Genomic DNA, 26,851 nt, shown 5'->3' on the forward strand with positions numbered 1-26,851 from the left:
TCCGTTTTCTTAAATCTGAAACTGAGTGCTTCAAGCACCATCGCCGTGTTTCTCGGTCTCTCACTTTCTCTCTCTGCCGCTCGCTTACTCTTATAATTCCCAACAAACATTACAGTACAGAAAATTATCTCCTCTTTAAGTGCCCTATACACATCTAATGAATAGACCCTTCCCTTTTTTTGTCCTTACTTTCGGATCGATGATAAATGACCAGTTGGCAATATAATTCGAAAGAGCAGCAACTGTGACAAATCTTGTGATCGCTGATCAAGTCGTATGGCTAAAAATAATTATTGACATGACTTAACATAATTCTAATGAAGAGACATCGTAGCGGTAACTAGGAGGAACATTACCTTCACCCTCGTAACATTCCCTAATTCTCTGAAACCTACACTCCTAGGTGAACTGAGGTAATATATATTCTAAGACTTGTTAAATCACGCTAAGAATAACCAGCCGTGGATGTGATCTTAAAATACCTGAGTTGATAATGAAATTTATTCGCTTGACTATTTTCTATCTACGAAGTCTTCAGTTACTTACCAAATATACATCCGGTATAATTATCACCTTTGAGGCCATCGCCGCCAACAGCTCCAGTAGGGCACACACATTCAAATGAACCATTAGATAAAACTTTGCACGTTGCAAGAGGATCACAAGTGGCATTGGCTTCAACAGAACATGTGGTCTCTGTTACTATAGAAAAAAAAAAGTGAAATTACAGACAGCCCTCGCATTTAGAAATACAAGGTGCATCAGAAAACGGTCTCAAATTTTACATGTCTATTGGTATGGATTTACGAGGGTGGACTGGACATCACAGTCTGCTTCAGTTGTGACTGTAATATTCTATGGGTTAGAAAGCCAAGCTGACAATGAGCTGGGCATGCACAGAGATTGGAAAGAAATAACAAACTTTTAAAATAACAATCAACATGTATTTATTTACGTAGATATGTTAGCATTAAATATGGTAACGCTAACTCAACCATGTGGTCTTCATGTAAATGGTACTAAAAATTCATTATTCTTCAAATAATTCTTTGTTCTTTCACACCAACTCGTTGTAAAATAGATAAGAAAAATATTTTTATGCAGTTAATTCTTTAATCGTTGCATTTCTCAGATAGTGCTATAATTTGGACCGGCGTTGCAGTTGAGTGATTTACCAAGAATGGTGAATCTGAGGAGTTTTTGACTCATCCTGTAATAAATATAATCTACAAGTCTGATTGTATTTATCGTCTGAACTTATCATGGATTTTCTAAAATAAACTTTAGTAAGTAATGAACGGTGATATGCCTCTGTTTCGCAAATTCATTTTATAAATCGTGATTTTGTCAGTCATTTGACGAATTGTCTCGCAACATGAAACATTGAACAATCGTCATATTGTGTTTGCTACGGGCTTGTTTCACTGAAACTTCAACGATATTTATTTTCTCTCCGTTTTCTTAAATCTGAAACTGAGTGCTTCAAGCACCATCGCCGTGTTTCTCCGTCTCTCTCTTTCTCTGTCTCCCCCTCTCTCACTTTCTCTCTCTGCCGCTCGCTTACTCTTATAATTCACAACAAACATTACAGTACAGAAAATTATCTCCTCTTTAAGTGCCCTATACACATCTAATGAATAGACCCTTCCCTTTTTTTGTCCTTACTTTCGGATCGTTGATAAATGACCAGTTGGCAATATAATTCGAAAGAGCAGCAACTGTGACAAATCTTGTGATCGCTGATCAAGTCGTATGGCTAAAAATAATTATTGACATGACTTAACATAATTCTAATGAAGAGACATCGTAGCGGTAACTAGGGGGAACATTACCTTCACCCTCGTAACATTCCCTAATTCTCTGAAACCTACACTCCTAGGTGAACTGAGGTAATATATATTCTAAGACTTGTTAAATCACGCTAAGAATAACCAGCCGTGGATGTGATCTTAAAATACCTGAGTTGATAATGAAATTTATTCGCTTGACTATTTTCTATCTACGAAGTCTTCAGTTACTTACCAAATATACATCCGGTATAATTATCACCTTTGAGGCCATCGCCGCCAACAGCTCCAGTAGGGCACACACATTCAAAGGAACCATTAGATAAAACTTTGCACGTTGCAAGAGGATCACAAGTGGCATTGGCTTCAACAGAACATGTGGTCTCTGTTACTATAGAAAAAAAAAAGTGAAATTACAGACAGCCCTCGCATTTAGAAATACAAGGTGCATCAGAAAACGGTCTCAAATTTTACATGTCTATTGGTATGGATTTACGAGGGTGGACTGGACATCACAGTCTGCTTCAGCTGTGACTGTAATATTCTATGGGTTAGAAAGCCAAGCTGACAATGAGCTGGGCATGCACAGAGATTGGAAAGAAATAACAAACTTTTAAAATAACAATCAACATGTATTTATTTACGTAGATATGTTAGCATTAAATATGGTAACGCTAACTCAACCATGTGGTCTTCATGTAAATGGTACTAAAAATTCATTATTCTTCAAATAATTCTTTGTTCTTTCACCCCAACTCGTTGTAAAATAGATAAGAAAAATATTTTTATGCAGTTAATTCTTTAATCGTTGCTTTTCTCAGATAGTGCTATAATTTGGACCGGCGTTGCAGTTGAGTGATTTACCAAGAATCGTGAATCTGAGGAGTTTTTGACTCATCCTGTAATAAATATAATCTACAAGTCTGATTGTATTTATCGTCTGAACTTATCATGGATTTTCTAAAATAAACTTTAGTAAGTAATGAACGGTGATATGCCTCTGTTTCGCAAATTCATTTTATAAATCGTGATTTTGTCAGTCATTTGACGAATTGTCTCGCAACATGAAACATTGAACAATCGTCATATTGTGTTTGCTACGGGCTTGTTTCACTGAAACTTCAACGATATTTATTTTCTCTCCGTTTTCTTAAATCTGAAAGTGAGTGCTTCAAGCACCATCGCCGTGTTTCTCCGTCTCTCTCTTTCTCTGTCTCCCCCTCTCTCACTTTCTCTCTCTGCCGCTCGCTTACTCTTATAATTCACAACAAACATTACAGTACAGAAAATTATCTCCTCTTTAAGTGCCCTATACACATCTAATGAATAGACCCTTCCATTTTTTTGTCCTTACTTTCGGTTCGTTGATAAATGACCAGTTGGCAACATAATTCGAAAGAGCAGCAACTGTGACAAATCTTGTGATCGCTGATCAAGTCGTATGGCTAAAAATAATTATTGACATGACTTAACATAATTCTAATGAAGAGACATCGTAGCGGTAACTAGGGGGAACATTACCTTCACCCTCGTAACATTCCCTAATTCTCTGAAACCTACACTCCTAGGTGAACTGAGGTAATATATATTCTAAGACTTGTTAAATCACGCTAAGAATAACCAGCCGTGGATGTGATCTTAAAATACCTGAGTTGATAATGAAATTTATTCGCTTGACTATTTTCTATCTACGAAGTCTTCAGTTACTTACCAAATATACATCCGGTATAATTATCACCTTTGAGGCCATCGCCGCCAACAGCTCCAGTAGGGCACACACATTCAAATGAACCATTAGATAAAACTTTGCACGTTGCAAGAGGATCACAAGTGGCATTGGCTTCAACAGAACATGTGGTCTCTGTTACTATAGAAAAAAAAAAGTGAAATTACAGACAGCCCTCGCATTTAGAAATACAAGGTGCATCAGAAAACGGTCTCAAATTTTACATGTCTATTGGTATGGATTTACGAGGGTGGACTGGACATCACAGTCTGCTTCAGCTGTGACTGTAATATTCTATGGGTTAGAAAGCCAAGCTGACAATGAGCTGGGCATGCACAGAGATTGGAAAGAAATAACAAACTTTTAAAATAACAATCAACATGTATTTATTTACGTAGATATGTTAGCATTAAATATGGTAACGCTAACTCAACCATGTGGTCTTCATGTAAATGGTACTAAAAATTCATTATTCTTCAAATAATTCTTTGTTCTTTCACACCAACTCGTTGTAAAATAGATAAGAAAAATATTTTTATGCAGTTAATTCTTTAATCGTTGCTTTTCTCAGATAGTGCTATAATTTGGACCGGCGTTGCAGTTGAGTGATTTACCAAGAATGGTGAATCTGAGGAGTTTTTGACTCATCCTGTAATAAATATAATCTACAAGTCTGATTGTATTTATCGTCTGAACTTATCATGGATTTTCTAAAATAAACTTTAGTAAGTAATGAACGGTGATATGCCTCTGTTTCGCAAATTCATTTTATAAATCGTGATTTTGTCAGTCATTTGACGAATTGTCTCGCAACATGAAACATTGAACAATCGTCATATTGTGTTTGCTACGGGCTTGTTTCACTGAAACTTCAACGATATTTATTTTCTCTCCGTTTTCTTAAATCTGAAAGTGAGTGCTTCAAGCACCATCGCCGTGTTTCTCCGTCTCTCTCTTTCTCTGTCTCCCCCTCTCTCACTTTCTCTCTCTGCCGCTCGCTTACTCTTATAATTCACAACAAACATTACAGTACAGAAAATTATCTCCTCTTTAAGTGCCCTATACACATCTAATGAATAGACCCTTCCATTTGTTTGTCCTTACTTTCGGATCGTTGATAAATGACCAGTTGGCAATATAATTCGAAAGAGCAGCAACTGTGACAAATCTTGTGATCGCTGATCAAGTCGTATGGCTAAAAATAATTATTGACATGACTTAACATAATTCTAATGAAGAGACATCGTGGCGGTAACTAGGAGGAACATTACCTTCACCCTCGTAACATTCCCTAATTCTCTGAAACCTACACTCCTAGGTGAACTGAGGTAATATATATTTTAAGACTTGTTAAATCACGCTAAGAATAACCAGCCGAGGATGTGATCTTAAAATACCTGAGTTGATAATAAAATTTATTCGCTTGACTATTTTCTATCTACGAAGTCTTCAGTTACTTACCAAATATGCATCCGGTATAATTATCACCTTTGAGGCCATCGCCGCCAACAGATCCAGTAGGGCACACACATTCAAATGAACCATTAGATAAAACTTTGCACGTTGCAAGAGGATCACAAGTGGCATTGGCTTCACCAGAACATGTGGTCTCTGTTTCTATAGAGAAAAAAAAGTGAAATTACAGACAGCCCTCGCATTTAGAAATACAAGGTGCATCAGAAAACGGTTTTAAATTTTACATGTCTATTGGTATGGATTTACGAGGGTGGACTGGACATCACAGTCTGCTTCAGTTGTGACTGTAATATTCTATGGGTTAGAAAGCGAAGCTGACAATGAGCTGGACATGCACAGAGATTGGAAAGAAATAACAAACTTTTAAAATAACAATCAACATGTATTTATTTACGTAGATATGTTAGCATTAAATATGGTAACGCTAACTCAACCATGTGGTCTTCATGTAAATGGTACTAAAAAGTCATTATTCTTCAAATAATTCTTTGTTCCTTCACACCAACTCGTTGTAAAATAGATAAGAAAAATATTTTTATGCAGTTAATTTTTCAATCGTTGCTTTTCTCAGATAGTGCTATAATTTGGACCGGCGTTGCAGTTGAGTGATTTACGAAGAATGGTGAATCTGAGGAGTTTTTGACTCATCCTGTAATAAATATAATCTACAAGTCTGATTGTATTTATCGTCTGAACTTATCATGGATTTTCTAAAATAAACTTTAGTAAGTAATGAACGGTGATATGCCTCTGTTTCGCAAATTCATTTTATAAATCGTGATTTTGTCAGTCATTTGACGAATTGTCTCGCAACATGAAACATTGAACGATCGTCATATTGTGTTTGCTACGGGCGTGTTTCACTGAAACTTCAACGATATTTATATTCACTCCGTTTTCTTAAATCTGAAAGTGAGTGCTTCAAGCACCATCGCCGTGTTTCTCCGTCTTTCACTTTCTCTCTCTGCCGCTCGCTTACTCTTATAATTCCCAACAAACATTACAGTACAGAAAATTATCTCCTCTTTAAGTGCCCTATACACATCTAATGAATAGACCCTTCCATTTGTTTGTCCTTACTTTCGGATCGTTGATAAATGACCAGTTGGCAACATAATTCGAAAGAGCAGCAACTGTGACAAATCTTGTGATCGCTGATCAAGTCGTATGGCTAAAAATAATTATTGACATGACTTAACATAATTCTAATGAAGAGACATCGTAGCGGTAACTAGGGGGAACATTACCTTCACCCTCGTAACATTCCCTAATTCTCTGAAACCTACACTCCTAGGTGAACTGAGGTAATATATATTTTAAGACTTGTTAAATCACGCTAAGAATAACCAGCCGAGGATGTGATCTTAAAATACCTGAGTTGATAATAAAATTTATTCGCTTGACTATTTTCTATCTACGAAGTCTTCAGTTACTTACCAAATATGCATCCGGTATAATTATCACCTTTGAGGCCATCGCCGCCAACAGATCCAGTAGGGCACACACATTCAAATGAACCATTAGATAAAACTTTGCACGTTGCAAGAGGATCACAAGTGGCATTGGCTTCACCAGAACATGTGGTCTCTGTTTCTATAGAGAAAAAAAAGTGAAATTACAGACAGCCCTCGCATTTAGAAATACAAGGTGCATCAGAAAACGGTTTTAAATTTTACATGTCTATTGGTATGGATTTACGAGGGTGGACTGGACATCACAGTCTGCTTCAGTTGTGACTGTAATATTCTATGGGTTAGAAAGCGAAGCTGACAATGAGCTGGACATGCACAGAGATTGGAAAGAAATAACAAACTTTTAAAATAACAATCAACATGTATTTATTTACGTAGATATGTTAGCATTAAATATGGTAACGCTAACTCAACCATGTGGTCTTCATGTAAATGGTACTAAAAAGTCATTATTCTTCAAATAATTCTTTGTTCCTTCACACCAACTCGTTGTAAAATAGATAAGAAAAATATTTTTATGCAGTTAATTTTTCAATCGTTGCTTTTCTCAGATAGTGCTATAATTTGGACCGGCGTTGCAGTTGAGTGATTTACGAAGAATGGTGAATCTGAGGAGTTTTTGACTCATCCTGTAATAAATATAATCTACAAGTCTGATTGTATTTATCGTCTGAACTTATCATGGATTTTCTAAAATAAACTTTAGTAAGTAATGAACGGTGATATGCCTCTGTTTCGCAAATTCATTTTATAAATCGTGATTTTGTCAGTCATTTGACGAATTGTCTCGCAACATGAAACATTGAACGATCGTCATATTGTGTTTGCTACGGGCGTGTTTCACTGAAACTTCAACGATATTTATATTCACTCCGTTTTCTTAAATCTGAAAGTGAGTGCTTCAAGCACCATCGCCGTGTTTCTCCGTCTTTCACTTTCTCTCTCTGCCGCTCGCTTACTCTTATAATTCCCAACAAACATTACAGTACAGAAAATTATCTCCTCTTTAAGTGCCCTATACACATCTAATGAATAGACCCTTCCATTTGTTTGTCCTTACTTTCGGATCGTTGATAAATGACCAGTTGGCAACATAATTCGAAAGAGCAGCAACTGTGACAAATCTTGTGATCGCTGATCAAGTCGTATGGCTAAAAATAATTATTGACATGACTTAACATAATTCTAATGAAGAGACATCGTAGCGGTAACTAGGGGGAACATTACCTTCACCCTCGTAACATTCCCTAATTCTCTGAAACCTACACTCCTAGGTGAACTGAGGTAATATATATTCTAAGACTTGTTAAATCACGCTAAGAATAACCAGCCGAGGATGTGATCTTAAAATACCTGAGTTGATAATAAAATTTATTCGCTTGACTATTTTCTATCTGCGAAGTCTTCAGTTACTTACCAAATATACATCCGGTATAATTATCACCTTTGAGGCCATCGCCGCCAACAGCTCCAGTGGGGCACACACATTCAAATGAACCATTAGATAAAACTTTGCACGTTGCAAGAGGATCACAAGTGGCATTGGCTTCAACAGAACATGTGGTCTCTGTTGCTATAGAAAAAAAAAAGTGAAATTACAGACAGCCCTCGCATTTAGAAATACAAGGTGCATCAGAAAACGGTTTTAAATTTTACATGTCTATTGGTATGGATTTACGAGGGTGGACTGGACATCACAGTCTGCTTCAGCTGTGACTGTAATATTCTATGGGTTAGAAAGCGAAGCTGACAATGAGCTGGACATGCACAGAGATTGGAAAGAAATAACAAACTTTTAAAATAACAATCAACATGTATTTATTTATGTAGATATGTTAGCATTAAATATGGTAACGCTAACTCAACCATGTGGTCTTCATGTAAATGGTACTAAAAATTCATTATTCTTCAAATAATTCTTTGTTCTTTCACACCAACTCGTTGTAAAATAGATAAGAAAAATATTTTTATGCAGTTAATTTTTTAATCGTTGCTTTTCTCAGATAGTGCTATAATTTGGACCGGCGTTGCAGTTGAGTGATTTACCAAGAATCGTGAATCTGAGGAGTTTTTGACTCATCCTGTAATAAATATAATCTACAAGTCTGATTGTATTTATCGTCTGAACTTATCATGGATTTTCTAAAATAAACTTTAGTAAGTAATGAACGGTGATATGCCTCTGTTTCGCAAATTCATTTTATAAATCGTGATTTTGTCAGTCATTTGACGAATTGTCTCGCAACATGAAACATTGAACGATCGTCATATTGTGTTTGCTACGGGCGTGTTTCACTGAAACTTCAACGATATTTATATTCACTCCGTTTTCTTAAATCTGAAAGTGAGTGCTTCAAGCACCATCGCCATGTTTCTCCGTCTCTCACTTTCTCTCTCTGCCGCTCGCTTACTCTTATAATTCCCAACAAACATTACAGTACAGAAAATTATCTCCTCTTTAAGTGCCCTCTACACATCTAATGAATAGACCCTTCCATTTTTTTGTCCTTACTTTCGGTTCGTTGATAAATGACCAGTTGGCAACATAATTCGAAAGAGCAGCAACTGTGACAAATCTTGTGATCGCTGATCAAGTCGTATGGCTAAAAATAATTATTGACATGACTTAACATAATTCTAATGAAGAGACATCGTAGCGGTAACTAGGAGGAACATTACCTTCACCCTCGTAACATTCCCTAATTCTCTGAAACCTACACTCCTAGGTGAACTGAGGTAGTATATATTCTAAGACTTGTTAAATCACGCTAAGAATAACCAACCGTGGATGTGATCTTAAAATACCTGAGTTGATAATGAAATTTATTCGCTTGACTATTTTCTATCTACGAAGTCTTCAGTTACTTACCAAATATACATCCGGTATAATTATCACCTTTGAGGCCATCGCCGCCAACAGCTCCAGTAGGGCACACACATTCAAATGAACCATTAGATAAAACTTTGCACGTTGCAAGAGGATCACAAGTGGCATTGGCTTCAACAGAACATGTGGTCTCCGTTACTATAGAAAAAAAAAGTGAAATTACAGACAGCCCTCGCATTTAGAAATACAAGGTGCATCAGAAAACGGTCTCAAATTTTACATGTCTATTGGTATGGATTTACGAGGGTGGACTGGACATCACAGTCTGCTTCAGCTGTGACTGTAATATTCTATGGGTTAGAAAAATATTTTTATGCAGTTAATTCTTTAATCGTTGCTTTTCTCAGATAGTGCTATAATTTGGACCGGCGTTGCAGTTGAGTGATTTACCAAGAATGGTGAATCTGAGGAGTTTTTGACTCATCCTGTAATAAATATAATCTACAAGTCTGATTGTATTTATCGTCTGAACTTATCATGGATTTTCTAAAATAAACTTTAGTAAGTAATGAACGGTGATATGCCTCTGTTTCGCAAATTCATTTTATAAATCGTGATTTTGTCAGTCATTTGACGAATTGTCTCGCAACATGAAACATTGAACGATCGTCATATTGTGTTTGCTACGGGCGTGTTTCACTGAAACTTCAACGATATTTATTTTCTCTCCGTTTTCTTAAATCTGAAACTGAGTGCTTCAAGCACCATCGCCGTGTTTCTCCGTCTCTCTCTTTCTCTGTCTCCCCCTCTCTCACTTTCTCTCTCTGGCGCTCGCTTACTCTTATAATTCCCAACAAACATTACAGTACAGAAAATTATCTCCTCTTTAAGTGCCCTATACACATCTAATGAATAGACCCTTCCATTTTTTTGTCCTTACTTTCGGTTCGTTGATAAATGACCAGTTGGCAACATAATTCGAAAGAGCAGCAACTGTGACAAATCTTGTGATCGCTGATCAAGTCGTATGGCTAAAAATAATTATTGACATGACTTAACATAATTCTAATGAAGAGACATCGTAGCGGTAACTAGGAGGAACATTACCTTCACCCTCGTAACATTCCCTAATTCTCTGAAACCTACACTCCTAGGTGAACTGAGGTAATATATATTCTAAGACTTGTTAAATCACGCTAAGAATAACCAACCGTGGATGTGATCTTAAAATACCTGAGTTGATAATGAAATTTATTCGCTTGACTATTTTCTATCTACGAAGTCTTCAGTTACTTACCAAATATACATCCAGTATAATTATCACCTTTGAGGCCATCGCCGCCAACAGCTCCAGTAGGGCACACACATTCAAATGAACCATTAGATAAAACTTTGCACGTTGCAAGAGGATCACAAGTGGCATTGGCTTCAACAGAACATGTGGTCTCTGTTACTATAGAAAACAAAAGTGAAATTACAGACAGCCCTCGCATTTAGAAATACAAGGTGCATCAGAAAACGGTTTTAAATTTTACATGTCTATTGGTATGGATTTACGAGGGTGGACTGGACATCACAGTCTGCTTCAGTTGTGACTGTAATATTCTATGGGTTAGAAAGCCAAGCTGACAATGAGCTGGACATGCACAGAGATTGGAAAGAAATAACAAACTTTTAAAATAACAATCAACATGTATTTATTTACGTAGATATGTTAGCATTAAATATGGTAACGCTAACTCAACCATGTGGTCTTCATGTAAATGGTACTAAAAATTCATTATTCTTCAAATAATTCTTTGTTCTTTCACCCCAACTCGTTGTAAAATAGATAAGAAAAATATTTTTATGCAGTTAATTTTTTAATCGTTGCTTTTCTCAGATAGTGCTATAATTTGGACCGGCGTTGCAGTTGAGAGATTTACCAAGAATCGTGAATCTGAGGAGTTTTTGACTCATCCTGTAATAAACAGAATCTCCAAGTCTGATTGTATTTATCGTCTGAACTTATCATGGATTTTCTAAAATAAACTTTAGTAAGTAATGAACGGTGATATGCCTCTGCTTCGCAAATTCATTTTATAAATCGTGATTTTGTCAGTCATATGACGAATTGTCTCGCAACATGAAACATTGAACGATCGTCATATTGTGTTTGCTACGGGCGTGTTTCAGTGAAACTTCAACGATATTTATTTTCTCTCCGTTTTCTTAAATCTGAAACTGAGTGCTTCAAGCACCATCGCCGTGTTTCTCCGTCTCTCTCTTTCTCTGTCTCCCCCTCTCTCACTTTCTCTCTCTGGCGCTCGCTTACTCTTATAATTCCCAACAAACATTACAGTACAGAAAATTATCTCCTCTTTAAGTGCCCTATACACATCTAATGAATAGACCCTTCCCTTTTTTTGTCCTTACTTTCGGATCGTTGATAAATGACCAGTTGGCAATATAATTCGAAAGAGCAGCAACTGTGACAAATCTTGTGATCGCTGATCAAGTCGTATGGCTAAAAATAATTATTGACATGACTTAACATAATTCTAATGAAGAGACATCGTAGCGGTAACTAGGAGGAACATTACCTTCACCCTCGTAACATTCCCTAATTCTCTGAAACCTACACTCCTAGGTGAACTGAGGTAATATATATTCTAAGACTTGTTAAATCACGCTAAGAATAACCAGCCGTGGATGTGATCTTAAAATACCTGAGTTGATAATGAAATTTATTCGCTTGACTATTTTCTATCTACGAAGTCTTCAGTTACTTACCAAATATACATCCGGTATAATTATCACCTTTGAGGCCATCGCCGCCAACAGCTCCAGTAGGGCACACACATTCAAATGAACCATTAGATAAAACTTTGCACGTTGCAAGAGGATCACAAGTGGCATTGGCTTCAACAGAACATGTGGTCTCTGTTTCTATAGAAAAAAAAAAGTGAAATTACAGACAGCCCTCGCATTTAGAAATACAAGGTGCATCAGAAAACGGTTTTAAATTTTACATGTCTATTGGTATGGATTTACGAGGGTGGACTGGACATCACAGTCTGCTTCAGTTGTGACTGTAATATTCTATGGGTTAGAAAGCGAAGCTGACAATGAGCTGGACATGCACAGAGATTGGAAAGAAATAACAAACTTTTAAAATAACAATCAACATGTATTTATTTATGTAGATATGTTAGCATTAAATATGGTAACGCTAACTCAACCATGTGGTCTTCATGTAAATGGTACTAAAAAGTCATTATTCTTCAAATAATTCTTTGTTCTTTCACACCAACTCGTTGTAAAATAGATAAGAAAAATATTTTTATGCAGTTAATTTTTTAATCGTTGCTTTTCTCAAATAGTGCTATAATTTGGACCGGCGTTGCAGTTGAGTGATTTACGAAGAATGGTGAATCTGAGGAGTTTTTGACTCATCCTGTAATAAATATAATCTACAAGTCTGATTGTATTTATCGTCTGAACTTATCATGGATTTTCTAAAATAAACTTTAGTAAGTAATGAACGGTGATATGCCTCTGTTTCGCAAATTCATTTTATAAATCGTGATTTTGTCAGTCATTTGACGAATTGTCTCGCAACATGAAACATTGAACGATCGTCATATTGTGTTTGCTACGGGCGTGTTTCACTGAAACTTCAACGATATTTATATTCACTCCGTTTTCTTAAATCTGAAAGTGAGTGCTTCAAGCACCATCGCCGTGTTTCTCCGTCTCTCACTTTCTCTCTCTGCCGCTCGCTTACTCTTATAATTCCCAACAAACATTACAGTACAGAAAATTATCTCCTCTTTAAGTGCCCTATACACATCTAATGAATAGACCCTTCCATTTGTTTGTCCTTACTTGCGGATCGTTGATAAATGACCAGTTGGCAACATAATTCGAAAGAGCAGCAACTGTGACAAATCTTGTGATCGCTGATCAAGTCGTATGGCTAAAAATAATTATTGACATGACTTAACATAATTCTAATGAAGAGACATCGTGGCGGTGACTAGGAGGAACATTACTTTTACCCTCGTAACATTCCCTAATTCTCTGAAACCTACACTCCTAGGTGAACTGAGGTAATATATATTCTAAGACTTGTTAAATCACGCTAAGAATAACCAGCCGTGGATGTGATCTTAAAATACCTGAGTTGATAATGAAATTTATTCGCTTGACTATTTTCTATCTACGAAGTCTTCAGTTACTTACCAAATATACATCCGGTATAATTATCACCTTTGAGGCCATCGCCGCCAACAGCTCCAGTAGGGCACACACATTCAAATGAACCATTAGATAAAACTTTGCACGTTGCAAGAGGATCACAAGTGGCATTGGCTTCAACAGAACATGTGGTCTCTGTTTCTATAGAAAAAAAAAAGTGAAATTACAGACAGCCCTCGCATTTAGAAATACAAGGTGCATCAGAAAACGGTTTTAAATTTTACATGTCTATTGGTATGGATTTACGAGGGTGGACTGGACATCACAGTCTGCTTCAGTTGTGACTGTAATATTCTATGGGTTAGAAAGCGAAGCTGACAATGAGCTGGACATGCACAGAGATTGGAAAGAAATAACAAACTTTTAAAATAACAATCAACATGTATTTATTTATGTAGATATGTTAGCATTAAATATGGTAACGCTAACTCAACCATGTGGTCTTCATGTAAATGGTACTAAAATGTCATTATTCTTCAAATAATTCTTTGTTCTTTCACACCAACTCGTTGTAAAATAGATAAGAAAAATATTTTTATGCAGTTAATTTTTTAATCGTTGCTTTTCTCAGATAGTGCTATAATTTGGACCGGCGTTGCAGTTGAGTGATTTACGAAGAATGGTGAATCTGAGGAGTTTTTGACTCATCCTGTAATAAATATAATCTACAAGTCTGATTGTATTTATCGTCTGAACTTATCATGGATTTTCTAAAATAAACTTTAGTAAGTAATGAACGGTGATATGCCTCTGTTTCGCAAATTCATTTTATAAATCGTGATTTTGTCAGTCATTTGACGAATTGTCTCGCAACATGAAACATTGAACGATCGTCATATTGTGTTTGCTACGGGCGTGTTTCACTGAAACTTCAACGATATTTATATTCACTCCGTTTTCTTAAATCTGAAAGTGAGTGCTTCAAGCACCATCGCCGTGTTTCTCCGTCTCTCACTTTCTCTCTCTGCCGCTCGCTTACTCTTATAATTCCCAACAAACATTACAGTACAGAAAATTATCTCCTCTTTAAGTGCCCTATACACATCTAATGAATAGACCCTTCCATTTGTTTGTCCTTACTTGCGGATCGTTGATAAATGACCAGTTGGCAACATAATTCGAAAGAGCAGCAACTGTGACAAATCTTGTGATCGCTGATCAAGTCGTATGGCTAAAAATAATTATTGACATGACTTAACATAATTCTAATGAAGAGACATCGTGGCGGTGACTAGGAGGAACATTACTTTTACCCTCGTAACATTCCCTAATTCTCTGAAACCTACACTCCTAGGTGAACTGAGGTAATATATATTCTAAGACTTGTTAAATCACGCTAAGAATAACCAGCCGTGGATGTGATCTTAAAATACCTGAGTTGATAATGAAATTTATTCGCTTGACTATTTTCTATCTACGAAGTCTTCAGTTACTTACCAAATATACATCCGGTATAATTATCACCTTTGAGGCCATCGCCGCCAACAGCTCCAGTAGGGCACACACATTCAAATGAACCATTAGATAAAACTTTGCACGTTGCAAGAGGATCACAAGTGGCATTGGCTTCAACAGAACATGTGGTCTCTGTTTCTATAGAAAAAAAAAAGTGAAATTACAGACAGCCCTCGCATTTAGAAATACAAGGTGCATCAGAAAACGGTTTTAAATTTTACATGTCTATTGGTATGGATTTACGAGGGTGGACTGGACATCACAGTCTGCTTCAGTTGTGACTGTAATATTCTATGGGTTAGAAAGCGAAGCTGACAATGAGCTGGACATGCACAGAGATTGGAAAGAAATAACAAACTTTTAAAATAACAATCAACATGTATTTATTTATGTAGATATGTTAGCATTAAATATGGTAACGCTAACTCAACCATGTGGTCTTCATGTAAATGGTACTAAAATGTCATTATTCTTCAAATAATTCTTTGTTCTTTCACACCAACTCGTTGTAAAATAGATAAGAAAAATATTTTTATGCAGTTAATTTTTTAATCGTTGCTTTTCTCAGATAGTGCTATAATTTGGACCGGCGTTGCAGTTGAGTGATTTACGAAGAATGGTGAATCTGAGGAGTTTTTGACTCATCCTGTAATAAATATAATCTACAAGTCTGATTGTATTTATCGTCTGAACTTATCATGGATTTTCTAAAATAAACTTTAGTAAGTAATGAACGGTGATATGCCTCTGTTTCGCAAATTCATTTTATAAATCGTGATTTTGTCAGTCATTTGACGAATTGTCTCGCAACATGAAACATTGAACGATCGTCATATTGTGTTTGCTACGGGCGTGTTTCACTGAAACTTCAACGATATTTATATTCACTCCGTTTTCTTAAATCTGAAAGTGAGTGCTTCAAGCACCATCGCCGTGTTTCTCCGTCTCTCACTTTCTCTCTCTGCCGCTCGCTTACTCTTATAATTCCCAACAAACATTACAGTACAGAAAATTATCTCCTCTTTAAGTGCCCTATACACATCTAATGAATAGACCCTTCCATTTGTTTGTCCTTACTTTCGGATCGTTGATAAATGACCAGTTGGCAACATAATTCGAAAGAGCAGCAACTGTGACAAATCTTGTGATCGCTGATCAAGTCGTATGGCTAAAAATAATTATTGACATGACTTAACATAATTCTAATGAAGAGACATCGTGGCGGTAACTAGGAGGAACATTACTTTTACCCTCGTAACATTCCCTAATTCTCTGAAACCTACACTCCTAGGTGAACTGAGGTAATATATATTCTAAGACTTGTTAAATCACGCTAAGAATAACCAGCCGAGGATGTGATCTTAAAATACCTGAGTTGATAATAAAATTTATTCGCTTGACTATTTTCTATCTACGAAGTCTTCAGTTACTTACCAAATATACATCCGGTATAATTATCACCTTTGAGGCCATCGCCGCCAACAGCTCCAGTGGGGCACACACATTCAAATGAACCATTAGATAAAACTTTGCACGTTGCAAGAGGATCACAAGTGGCATTGGCTTCAACAGAACATGTGGTCTCTGTTGCTATAGAAAAAAAAAGTGAAATTACAGACAGCTCTCGCATTTAGAAATACAAGGTGCATCAGAAAACGGTTTTAAATTTTACATGTCTATTGGTATGGATTTACGAGGGTGGACTGGACATCACAGTCTGCTTCAGTTGTGACTGTAATATTCTATGGGTTAGAAAGCCAAGCTGACAATGAGCTGGACATGCACAGAGATTGGAAAGAAATAACAAACTTTAAAAATAACAATCAACATGTATTTATTTATGTAGATATGTTAGCATTAAATATGGTAACGCTAACTCAACCATGTGGTCTTAATGTAAATGGTACTAAAAATTCATTATTCTTCAAATAATTCTTTGTTCTTTCACACCAACTCGTTGTAAAATAGATAAAACTATTATTATGCAGTTAATTTTTTAATCGTTGCTTTTCTCAGATAGTGCTATAATTTGGACCGGCGTTGCAGTTGAGTGATTTACCAAGTATAGTGAATCTGAGGAGTTTTTGACTCATCCTGTAATAAACAGAATCTCCAAGTCTGATTGTATTTAGCGTCTCAACTTATCATGGATTTTTAAAATAAACATTAGTAAGTAATGAACGGTGATATGCCTCTGTTTCGCAAATTCATTTTATCAATCGAGATTTTATCAGTCATTTGACGAATTGTCTCGCAACATGAAACATTGAACGATCGTCATATTGTGTTTGCTACGGGCGTGTTTCACTGAAACCTCAACGATATTTATTTTCTGTCCGTTTTCTTAAATCTGAGACTGAGTGCTTCAAGCACCATCGCCGTGTTTCTCCGTCTCTCTCTTTCTCTGTCTCCCCGTCTCTCACTTTCTCTCTCTGCCGCTCGCTTACTCTTATAATTCCCAACAAACATTACAGCACAGAAAATTATCTCCTCTTTAAGTGCCCTCTACACATCTAATGAATAAATCCTTCACTTTTTTTTGTCCTTACTTTCTCTCCCTTTTCTAAATCTGAAATTGAATGCTTCAAGTACCCATATGTTCATTTTTTTTCCACTTTTTCGCTGTGTTTCTACGTCTCTCTCGCTCTAGCCCTCATCTCACTTTCTCTCTCTCTCTCTCGCATGCTTACTCTTATAAGTCGCAACATATATTACAGATAATAATCTCCACTTCTTTAAGTCTCTTTCAATAAGCTAAGCAATGGACCCTTCCCTCTTTAAAATAACAATCAGTACGTATTTATTTATGTAGATATGTTAGCATTAACTATGGTAATGCTAGCTCAACCATGTGGTCTTCATGTAAATGGTACTAACAAATTCAGTATTCTTCAAATAATTCATTGTTCTTTCACATCTACTCGTAGTAAAATAGATAACAAAAATATTTTCATGCAGTTGATTTTTTAATCGTTTACTTTTCTTAGCGCTATAATTTGTACCCGCGTTTGCGGTTGAAACGTTTATCAAGAATGCAGAAGCTGAAGAGTTTTTTTACTCATCTTGTAATAAACATAATCTACAAGTCTGATTGTAATTCTAGTCTGAACTTATCATTGATTTTGTTTTATAAACTCTAGTACGTAATGAATTGTGATATGTCATTGTTTCGTAAATTCATTTTATAAATCGTGATGTTATCAGTCATTTCAAGAATAGTTAAATGTTTTGATTTCTTTCATACCTCCCACAAAGTCCCTGGTTTGTGAAACAGAACATGAGTTGTTTAAATATTCGTACCAATTCTAAAACGTAAATCAATGGAAATGAGAAATCTTCAATGGAGAATTGAAACCAGGTACAATGCTTATCGTTTGCGCTCTATTCATATGGTGAGAGATACTGGTTGGATTGGTAGAAAACACTGAATTCGTGGAATGTTTGGTGAAGAATGTGATAGTTTACAATACTGAAGTCGGATCTTTTACTAGAGAATGAAAGGTTAGACGTTTCGGATTAAATCTTTCGTCATTATCTTCTGAATTGTTAGTATACTTTGGCAGTATTTTTCAATTCCGCACTGGTGGCAGAGTGGAGATTATTTGTCTCTTTGAAATATTTTAAAGTAAGAAAGAAATGTCTTTGATACAGGTATTAAAACTGTATTAACGGAAGCAAAGTTGATCTCGTCAGAATTTGAAATCAGAATGTAAAGAAATTTTTTCTACTCTCTAACGATTATGCAAATCTACCATTTGATACAAGTATGGAATAGCATCTTCCATTTTTGACACAACGCCAACAATTTAAAAAGAGAGTGTTCGTCGATAACATGGATCCCAGTGCTCAACTGGTACTTATTTTATCGACCTCGATAAAGTCGAAATTTGAATTCAGAACCGGATGAAATTTCTGTAAGCATTTTGTCGGACGTGCTTTGTCCGATTCTGCCAGCTTGCCGCGTTCAAGTAAAGAATAATGAGAATATTTTTGCACACCTTCAAGCTGGTTTATTTGTTGGAGTATAATTTACTAAATCCAATGGATTAGGGCCACCCACATTTGTTGTAGTTTAGCTTGAGACTAGATCTAATCCAGCAGACCTGTAATCAAAGATATTTGTATCGTGTACTTAGGAAAGATCTCAGATCGTTGGCAGGACATCAGATTCAGAATAAAGTATAACAAAACCACAATTTCTAAAACTTGATGTTGAAACAGTGGCCTGGTGTATAATCTGATAGTTTACAGCACAGGGATTGGAGTTTTTTCTCTAACAGAATGAGGGATGAGTATTTGGTATGAAATGCTGAAATTTACTTTCCCAAGCTAATCTTGGAATCTTGACAACATTTGATCGAGAAATAGATATTTTGTGTTCGGCGGCATTTGAACACAGAACGTAATAAGCCGGAACAAATACCGTATATAATTTTTTCCGACTTTCTAGCCATTCTGTAAGTCCAATAATGTTGCAAGTAAAGAATGACGGATTCTAGTTAAGGCACAGACCAAGCAATTTTAAATGGAGAGTGTTAGTACTGTATAGGTATTGCATGAAGAATATCTGTTTAAGTTGGGGGGCTAATGTAATTGATGTACCGATCCTTCTAACAAATAATTTAATAATGACAGTGACTTCCAATAAATAATTGACACTTAAAGGTCCACATAAAATTTTGTTATTAAAAGTATTTTAACAATTCTTGAAATAAAATTCCTAATACTATTTAATTATCAAAAATATAATGGGGTTTTTAAAGATATGGAATGTGTATGGGGATCCAACAGAATAAAATAGGGATCAACGGACTACATAGGCAAAAAATGGCTGAGACCCACTGGCTGAAAATCGCAGTTGTGAATGAAAGGACAGATATGGACCTAAATGATAAATCGTGTCAAGGAAATGGGAAAACTCTGAAATCCAAATTATTAATTTAGGCTTAAACGTCGGTTGTAATTACCGAAACAGAAGTTCAAACTCCTTTCTCTTCTATATGCTTCCATTGAATTTTCAATCTATACGGATTTTGGGGTTGTCTCCCTTGCATTTTTTCGCAAGTTTTATCACGAACGTTAATGATCTTTTCCATTACGAGTGAAAAGTTAATTGAATAAACAAATTTTGTCTCATTTTATAGTGTAGTTGAGTTTTCTTTAAATTGTATTTTATTTAAGTGTGTGCTTAACCTATCATCCAATGTAACCTCAAACACAATTAACATTTGTGTCTATTAAAAGGGGAAAATATGTCACATGCAGACTCAGAAATAGAAAACAGAAATGAATATAGACTGTTTACCTTCTGCTGCATTGCCATAATGCAGCATAATGACCAGGAGAAGAAAGGGTACAGCCATTGCTTTAAACATTTGGCAGATTCAGCTAAAAGGACAAAAAGAAAACAACTATTTTTAGTTAAGAATTTGTTATGGAATATTAGAATGATAATTTCTGAAAAAGAGCAACCTCATAAATTCTTTGTCGGGCGAAAATGACCATTAAATCGCACCGCACTACACAACTTAAAATGTATTTATTTCATCAAGCCAGCTAACATGAAATACAAAGTTCGATTCTGCCGGGATTTGAACTCAGAACTTAAAAATACTGAAGACATATGCCCGACTCCCTACCGATTCTGACAATCCTCCATAAGCAGTCTGGCTGTAACTTCGAAGTCACTGTCAATACAATTTTTGTTAAACAAAAATAAATTTGCACTCTACCTAATGAATTGAGTAATCTTTCAGTTACGTGCAAAAGTTGGTTTTATAACATAAGAACAAATATTAATATGTCTGTATGTGTATGCATACACACATGCACACCAAAACAAACACATACACACACAACACCCATATATGTACATATATATACACACACGCATATACATATATACACGCATATATATAATGCGTCTGTCTGTCTTACTTGCTCTCTCTCTCTCTCTCTCTCTCTCTCTCTCTCTCTTGCTTCCCCCCTCCATATATACATATACACATACATAAATATAAATATTGATATTTATATTCATATATATTTATATATATTCATATATATTTATATATATATATTTATATCCATCTTCCTTTATTCTAAGGCTGTGACCATGCTGTAGCACCGAATGCATGTATACATACATAAACACACACATGCATACATACATACATACATACATATATACATACATACATACATACATACATATCTTACAAATTAATAAACGTAATATATATATGTGTATATATATATATATATATATATATATATATATATATATATATATATATATATATATATACAACGCTTATAAATTCCTTTTGCAAGATTCCTGATGTGAAATGGTGTGTTGAAACAGATATTGTATTTCGGGATGGTCACTTTTTCTTTTGCCAAATAAACACACGCACTATATATATTTTTCTTCACTCGTTTATTACTGTGCTTATTTTATTGTTCTAACTCATGTCCATTGTCTGGAAATTTTTCGTCACACATCTGTAACCTCTTCGGCGAGAAAGAAAGAGAGAGAAAGAAAGAGAGAGAGAATAAAGAAAAAGAGAGAGTGGATGGAGAGAAAGAGAGTCAGAAAGACAAACAGAAAGAAAGAGCGAGAGAAAAAGAATCTACTTCAACAGCGCTCAACACATAACTAACTACAAACAAATCAACGTTGACATGCCATAAAAAAAATTGTGTCGTTGGCCAGATGTAGCTCTCTTGTGGTTGCTCTTAGGTTTATGTGCCTTGCATTAAATACAATATTTACACAAATCAATGATCAATTTGCGGGTATTTAGTCCTTGTTTATTTTGAAATTGTATCCACAATTATTTATATTTGTAAAGCTATCACGCTTTGATTGAACTAGAAAAATACGTTCGATATTTATCGTTCAACAATACGATATCAGCTGCAATATAAGACAAATCTAGTAATATATGTTGTGAGCTGTGAGCATGGGAGACCGAACAATCATTCAATATCTCGCCCACAGTCAAAAGCAAATTCATAACTGGTACTTATTTTATCGACCGCGAAAGGGTGAAAGGCAATGTCGACCTCGGCGGAATCTGAACTCAGGACATAGGGACGGACGAAATGCTGCAATGCTGTCAGCTCGCTGTCTTAATAATGATGTCAAATTTTGGCACAAGACCGACGAGTTCGGAGGAGGGGGTAAGTCGATCACATCGACCCCAGGGATCAACTGGTTTTTTATCAACCCCAAAAGGATGAAAGGCAAAGTCAACCTAGGTGGAACTTGAACTGAGAACGTAAAGACGGACGAAATACCGCTATGCATTTTACCCAGCAAGCTAAAGATTCTGCCAGCTCGCCGCCTTGTTAATAACCTTGTCAGTCAGCTCACTGCTAACGTCGATTCAATATGGCTGCCTTTAATGAAATATCTATTATCTTTTATCTTTTACTTGTTTCAGTCATTAGACTGCGGCCATGCTGAGGCACCAGTATCGAATGAATCGACCCCAGTACTTATTTTTTGTAAAGCCTGGTACTTATTCTATCGACCTCTTTTTGCTGAACCGTCAAGCGGTGGAGGGACACACACACACAGACTCAAGGACACCCACAACACATACGACAGGCTTTTTTTGTTTCCATCTACTAAATCCACTCACAAGACTGGTCGGCCCGAGGCTATAGTATATTAATGCAGGGAATTATTTGGCAGGGAATTATTGAGTTTCGGCCTTAAATTACCCACACTCTTCCAGATTCACGATCCCCTGCTTGGCCACATAATCCCCAGAACTCAGTACTGACCACTTTGTTTCTCTTTCCCTTCTCTCTCTGTCTCTCTCTCTCTCTCTCTCTCTCTCTCTCTCTATCTATCTCTGTCTTCCAGTCTCTGTCTGTCTGTCTGTCTGTCTGTCTGTCTCTCTGCCTGTCTCTCTGTGTCCGCCTGTCTCTTTGTGTCTGCCTGTCTTTCTGTGTCTGCCTGTCCATCTCTCTCTCTCTGCTAGTCTGTCTCTCTCTGCCTGTCTATCTGTGTCCGCCTGTCTCTCTGTGTCCACATGTCTGTCTCTGTTTGCCTCTCTCTCTCCTTCTCTCTCTCGCTTTCAAGCAACCATTTATCTTACCATTGTTTTCATGCTCTTCAGAGTATTTAATCTCTTCATATTTCTCGATTTAATTTTTGTAGATTGGCGAAAATAAGGATCGAACAAGGCAAGATGCCATTATAGTGCTGGCCGCCTTCCAAGCCATGCTGCTCTCAATGAGATCATAAAGCATGGCTTAGACGCCACAGGTTTCCTTTCCCAGTTCGAGCCAGCGGCGCGAGACTGAGGGGAGGGTAAAAGGACTGACGGTACGATAATTTTACGCTTCCGTAATGGTAGCCCCCCCCCCATCCTCCTCATCTGGAGTGTCACATACTGTGACATCTCCAAAAGTAACTTAGTATGTTCAGCAAGCCTGGGCACCAGACCGTTAATCCGTTATTCGTTAATTAACAAAGTTAACATTTTCGTTAACGATTTAACTTTTAAGTTAACTTTGAAAATCATTACCGGACTAAATAACTTCCGTTGACTCAAGTCAATTTGAGTTGACTTCCGGATTTTATAGTTTTGCCACTTTTTAAAGGTGTTTTTAGGTGGTTTTAGAGCAAAAACTGATTTTTATCTCTATAATAAAAATTAAATGTTCACGGTTATTTTTTACTTTCTCATGATGTATGACGTCACTGTTGTGTTATACATTATTTTCTTATCTCTAAGGTGGCTAGTAGGCAGAAACGTTAGCATGCCGGGTGAAACGCTTAGCGGTATTTCGTCTGTTTTTACGTCCGCAGTTCAAATTCCGCCGAGGTCGACTTTGCCTTTCATCCTTTCGGGGTCGATAAATTAAGTACCAGTTGCGTACTGAGATCGATCTAATCGACTGGTCCCCTCCCCCAAAATTTCGGGTCTTGTGCCTAGAGTAGAAAAGATTATTCTCTTATCTTTTACTGGTTTCAGTCTGCGGCCATGCTGGAGCACTGCTTTTAAGAATTGTTAGTCGAGTGAATCGATCCCGTACTAATTCTTTTAAAATCCCGCTAAGTTACAGGGACATAAACACACCAACACCAGTTTTTCAAGCAGTAGTGGGTGAAAAGCACAGACACAAAGACAAACACACACACACACACACACACACACGTGTGGAGGCTTCTTTCAGTTTCCATCTACCAAATCCACTCACAAAGTTTTGGTTGGCCCATGGCAATAGTAAAAGACGCAGTGGGACTGAACCTGGAACCACGTGGCTGTGAAGCAAACTTCTTACCTTACAGTCATGCTCGCACCTAGTTTGTCTACATTCAAACAACTTCAGATAAGATACCTTTTGCCGATATTGTTTTTCTCCTTACGAAACCATTAGGACAGGTTTAACGTCAGAATCTAAGCTTGATTGTACCGACTGACATACACATTTTTGACCGTGTGGCTAATTTAGAAATCAATATTTCTGAACCAATCAATCATCTTCACCCTTCTCAGAGGTACACATTTCTTACTTTTCTGGTTTGACAATTGTTCTTTCTCTAGTTAATGAGAAGCAGATGGCTGAAGATATATTGTATCAGAGATTCTCAAATTTTCCAAGGATAAAGTAGTGTTGCGTTGCAAGTCTTTTGTAATACATAATGGAGAGCCTGTGTTTCAAAGAGACAAGACGAAGTGAAAAGATTCATTAACTAGAAACAAACAAGATTGCTTAACCAACAGAGTAGCAGCTGTTGACTGAAACATCGTTAATCAGATTGCCTTACACGAGGTCATACTTATTCCCATTTAAACGTGAATATTCTGCAAGAACAAACTATAATGCAGAGAGAAACTCTTAAATTGGCTTTTGGTGCAAAATGTACACTTGGTTGTATCACTGTATGTGTAATGTAGTCAATTACTGTGATTTAGCGTGACACGATTGAGAAATAGCAGTCAAAGAATGAATGTGTATGAATAATCTGCAATCATAGAGCTATCTTTTACTTGCTTCAGTCACTGGATTGCAGTCATACTGAGGGACCGCCACGAAGGATTTTGTCGAACAGATCGTAATTTTTTTCTCAAGTCTGTTACTTATTCTATCACCCTCTTTTGATGAACCGCTAAGTTACGAGGTCGTAAACAAACCAACACTGATTGTCAGGCAGTGGCGAGGTGACAAACACAGTCACACACATACACAAATCGCTCTCCCACACACATATATTTTGCCTAACAAATTCGCTCACAAGGCATTGGTCGGTTCAGTTCTATAGTAAAAAAAAACATTTTCTCAAGGTACGTGCTGTGGGACAGAAGCCAATACCATGTCACTTCCAACACCCATGCCGTACGTATGTATGTATGTATGTATGTATGTTATCAATCAGTTTCCTTTCTGTATTTCTTGTCCATAGAGAAAGAGCCGGACTCTAACATAGATTCAAGGCTCCTTCATTGGAACTTTTATCAACATCATCTAGGTATTTGTGCATGTGTGTGTGTGTATGTGTGTGTGTGTGTGTGTGTGTGTGTGTGTGTGTGTGTGTGTGTGTGTGTGTGTGTGTGTGTGTGCAGTATTTGGTGTTAGTGCATGCGCAGATTTGTATGCTTGTTTTATGGATGCGTTTTTATGTATATATTTTCATGTCATGGCGTATGCATATGTATTTATGCGCAGATTTGTATGTTTGTTTTATGGATGCGTTTTTGTGTATATATTTTCATGTCTAGATGCATGCATATGTATTTATGTGCTAAATTTTTGGAAAGTTTTACATATCTTTACAGTTCCATTGATGGTTTGAATCTGTATTCTTCTAATCAGCCTTTTTCTTTCAGGTTTTGAGAACCCTAATTTTTCCAGGTTTTTGTTGAGGCAGTTCGTTACATATCCCAATGCCCCAACAATCACGGGTATGAATCTGAACTTGTAGTCTGGGTGGAGTATCTGTAAATTTCTCAGTAGCTCGGCGTAGTTCTCTTTTTCTCTAATCTTTTGCGTGATGTTGACATCCGCAGGACAGCTGATTTCTACTACTGTACACAGTTTCTCTTCTCTGTCCCAGATTACTATATTCGGTCTATTATGTCTGCATTTTATTGAGGTTTTTATTGGGACATTCCACCAATACTCTTTCATATTGTGAGTGGTAATGGCCTCTACCTCATTATGGGTTTTCATCTCCTTAGCCCCGGGAGATGAATTCAAAGGGACCAGCCTTGTCACACTTTGTGTCACGCTGAACCTCTCTGAGAACTACGTTAGCGGGTACACGTGTCTGTTGAGTGCTCAACCACTTGCACGTTAGTCTCACGAGTAAGCTGTTCCGTTGATCGGATCAACTGGAACGTCGTAAGCGACGGAGGGCCGGTTAATATATATATATATATATATATATATATATATATATATATATATATATATATATATATATATATATATATATATATATATATATATATATATATATATATAGTTTTAGAGAAAAGAACCAAAGTTCATGAACTCATCCATGAAAATCCAGTCACATATAGAAAAATTAATAAGTAAATACATGTATGTATGTATTTTTTCTATATGTGACTGTGGATTCTCTAAAACTATATATTTATATATTTTATACTGTGAAACATAATTTAATTTTAATTCCTGATAAATTGAGTTTGAGTTTTTACCTGTAAATTTGGATTTTTATCCCTAATATTATTATCATTATATATATATATATATATATATATATATATATACAATTGTATCATGGAAGGTGTTTATAAGCCATTTGAAAACACAAAAATCGTTAGATTCATTTCAACATTTAAATTTAATTTGCCAAACTATTTTCATCGCTTTGAGACCG

At 36.3% G+C, this 26,851-nt stretch overlaps 1 protein-coding gene across 1 annotated transcript in view; it reads right to left on the reverse strand.

Moving 5' to 3' along the window:
• LOC106875361 (uncharacterized) overlaps nt 1-26,851 on the reverse strand; it is a 208,057-nt gene that overhangs the window by 129,021 nt on the left and 52,185 nt on the right. Inside the window, exons 2-14 of the mRNA XM_089348409.1 lie at nt 20,288-20,370; nt 16,417-16,572; nt 14,965-15,120; nt 13,513-13,668; nt 12,061-12,216; nt 10,586-10,741; nt 9,331-9,486; nt 7,879-8,034; nt 6,427-6,582; nt 4,975-5,130; nt 3,499-3,654; nt 2,023-2,178; nt 547-702 (exon numbers count right to left, since the gene is read on the reverse strand). Of these exons, the coding sequence (XP_089204535.1) occupies nt 547-702; nt 2,023-2,178; nt 3,499-3,654; nt 4,975-5,130; nt 6,427-6,582; nt 7,879-8,034; nt 9,331-9,486; nt 10,586-10,741; nt 12,061-12,216; nt 13,513-13,668; nt 14,965-15,120; nt 16,417-16,572; nt 20,288-20,357 (1,942 nt within the window). The 5' untranslated portion in view covers nt 20,358-20,370. The remainder of the gene's footprint in view (nt 1-546; nt 703-2,022; nt 2,179-3,498; nt 3,655-4,974; nt 5,131-6,426; nt 6,583-7,878; nt 8,035-9,330; nt 9,487-10,585; nt 10,742-12,060; nt 12,217-13,512; nt 13,669-14,964; nt 15,121-16,416; nt 16,573-20,287; nt 20,371-26,851) is intronic.

Source organism: Octopus bimaculoides, chromosome 3, assembly GCF_046866305.1.
Source record: "Octopus bimaculoides isolate indiv1 chromosome 3, ASM4686630v1, whole genome shotgun sequence".
Taxonomy (NCBI): Eukaryota; Metazoa; Mollusca; class Cephalopoda; order Octopoda; family Octopodidae; genus Octopus; species Octopus bimaculoides.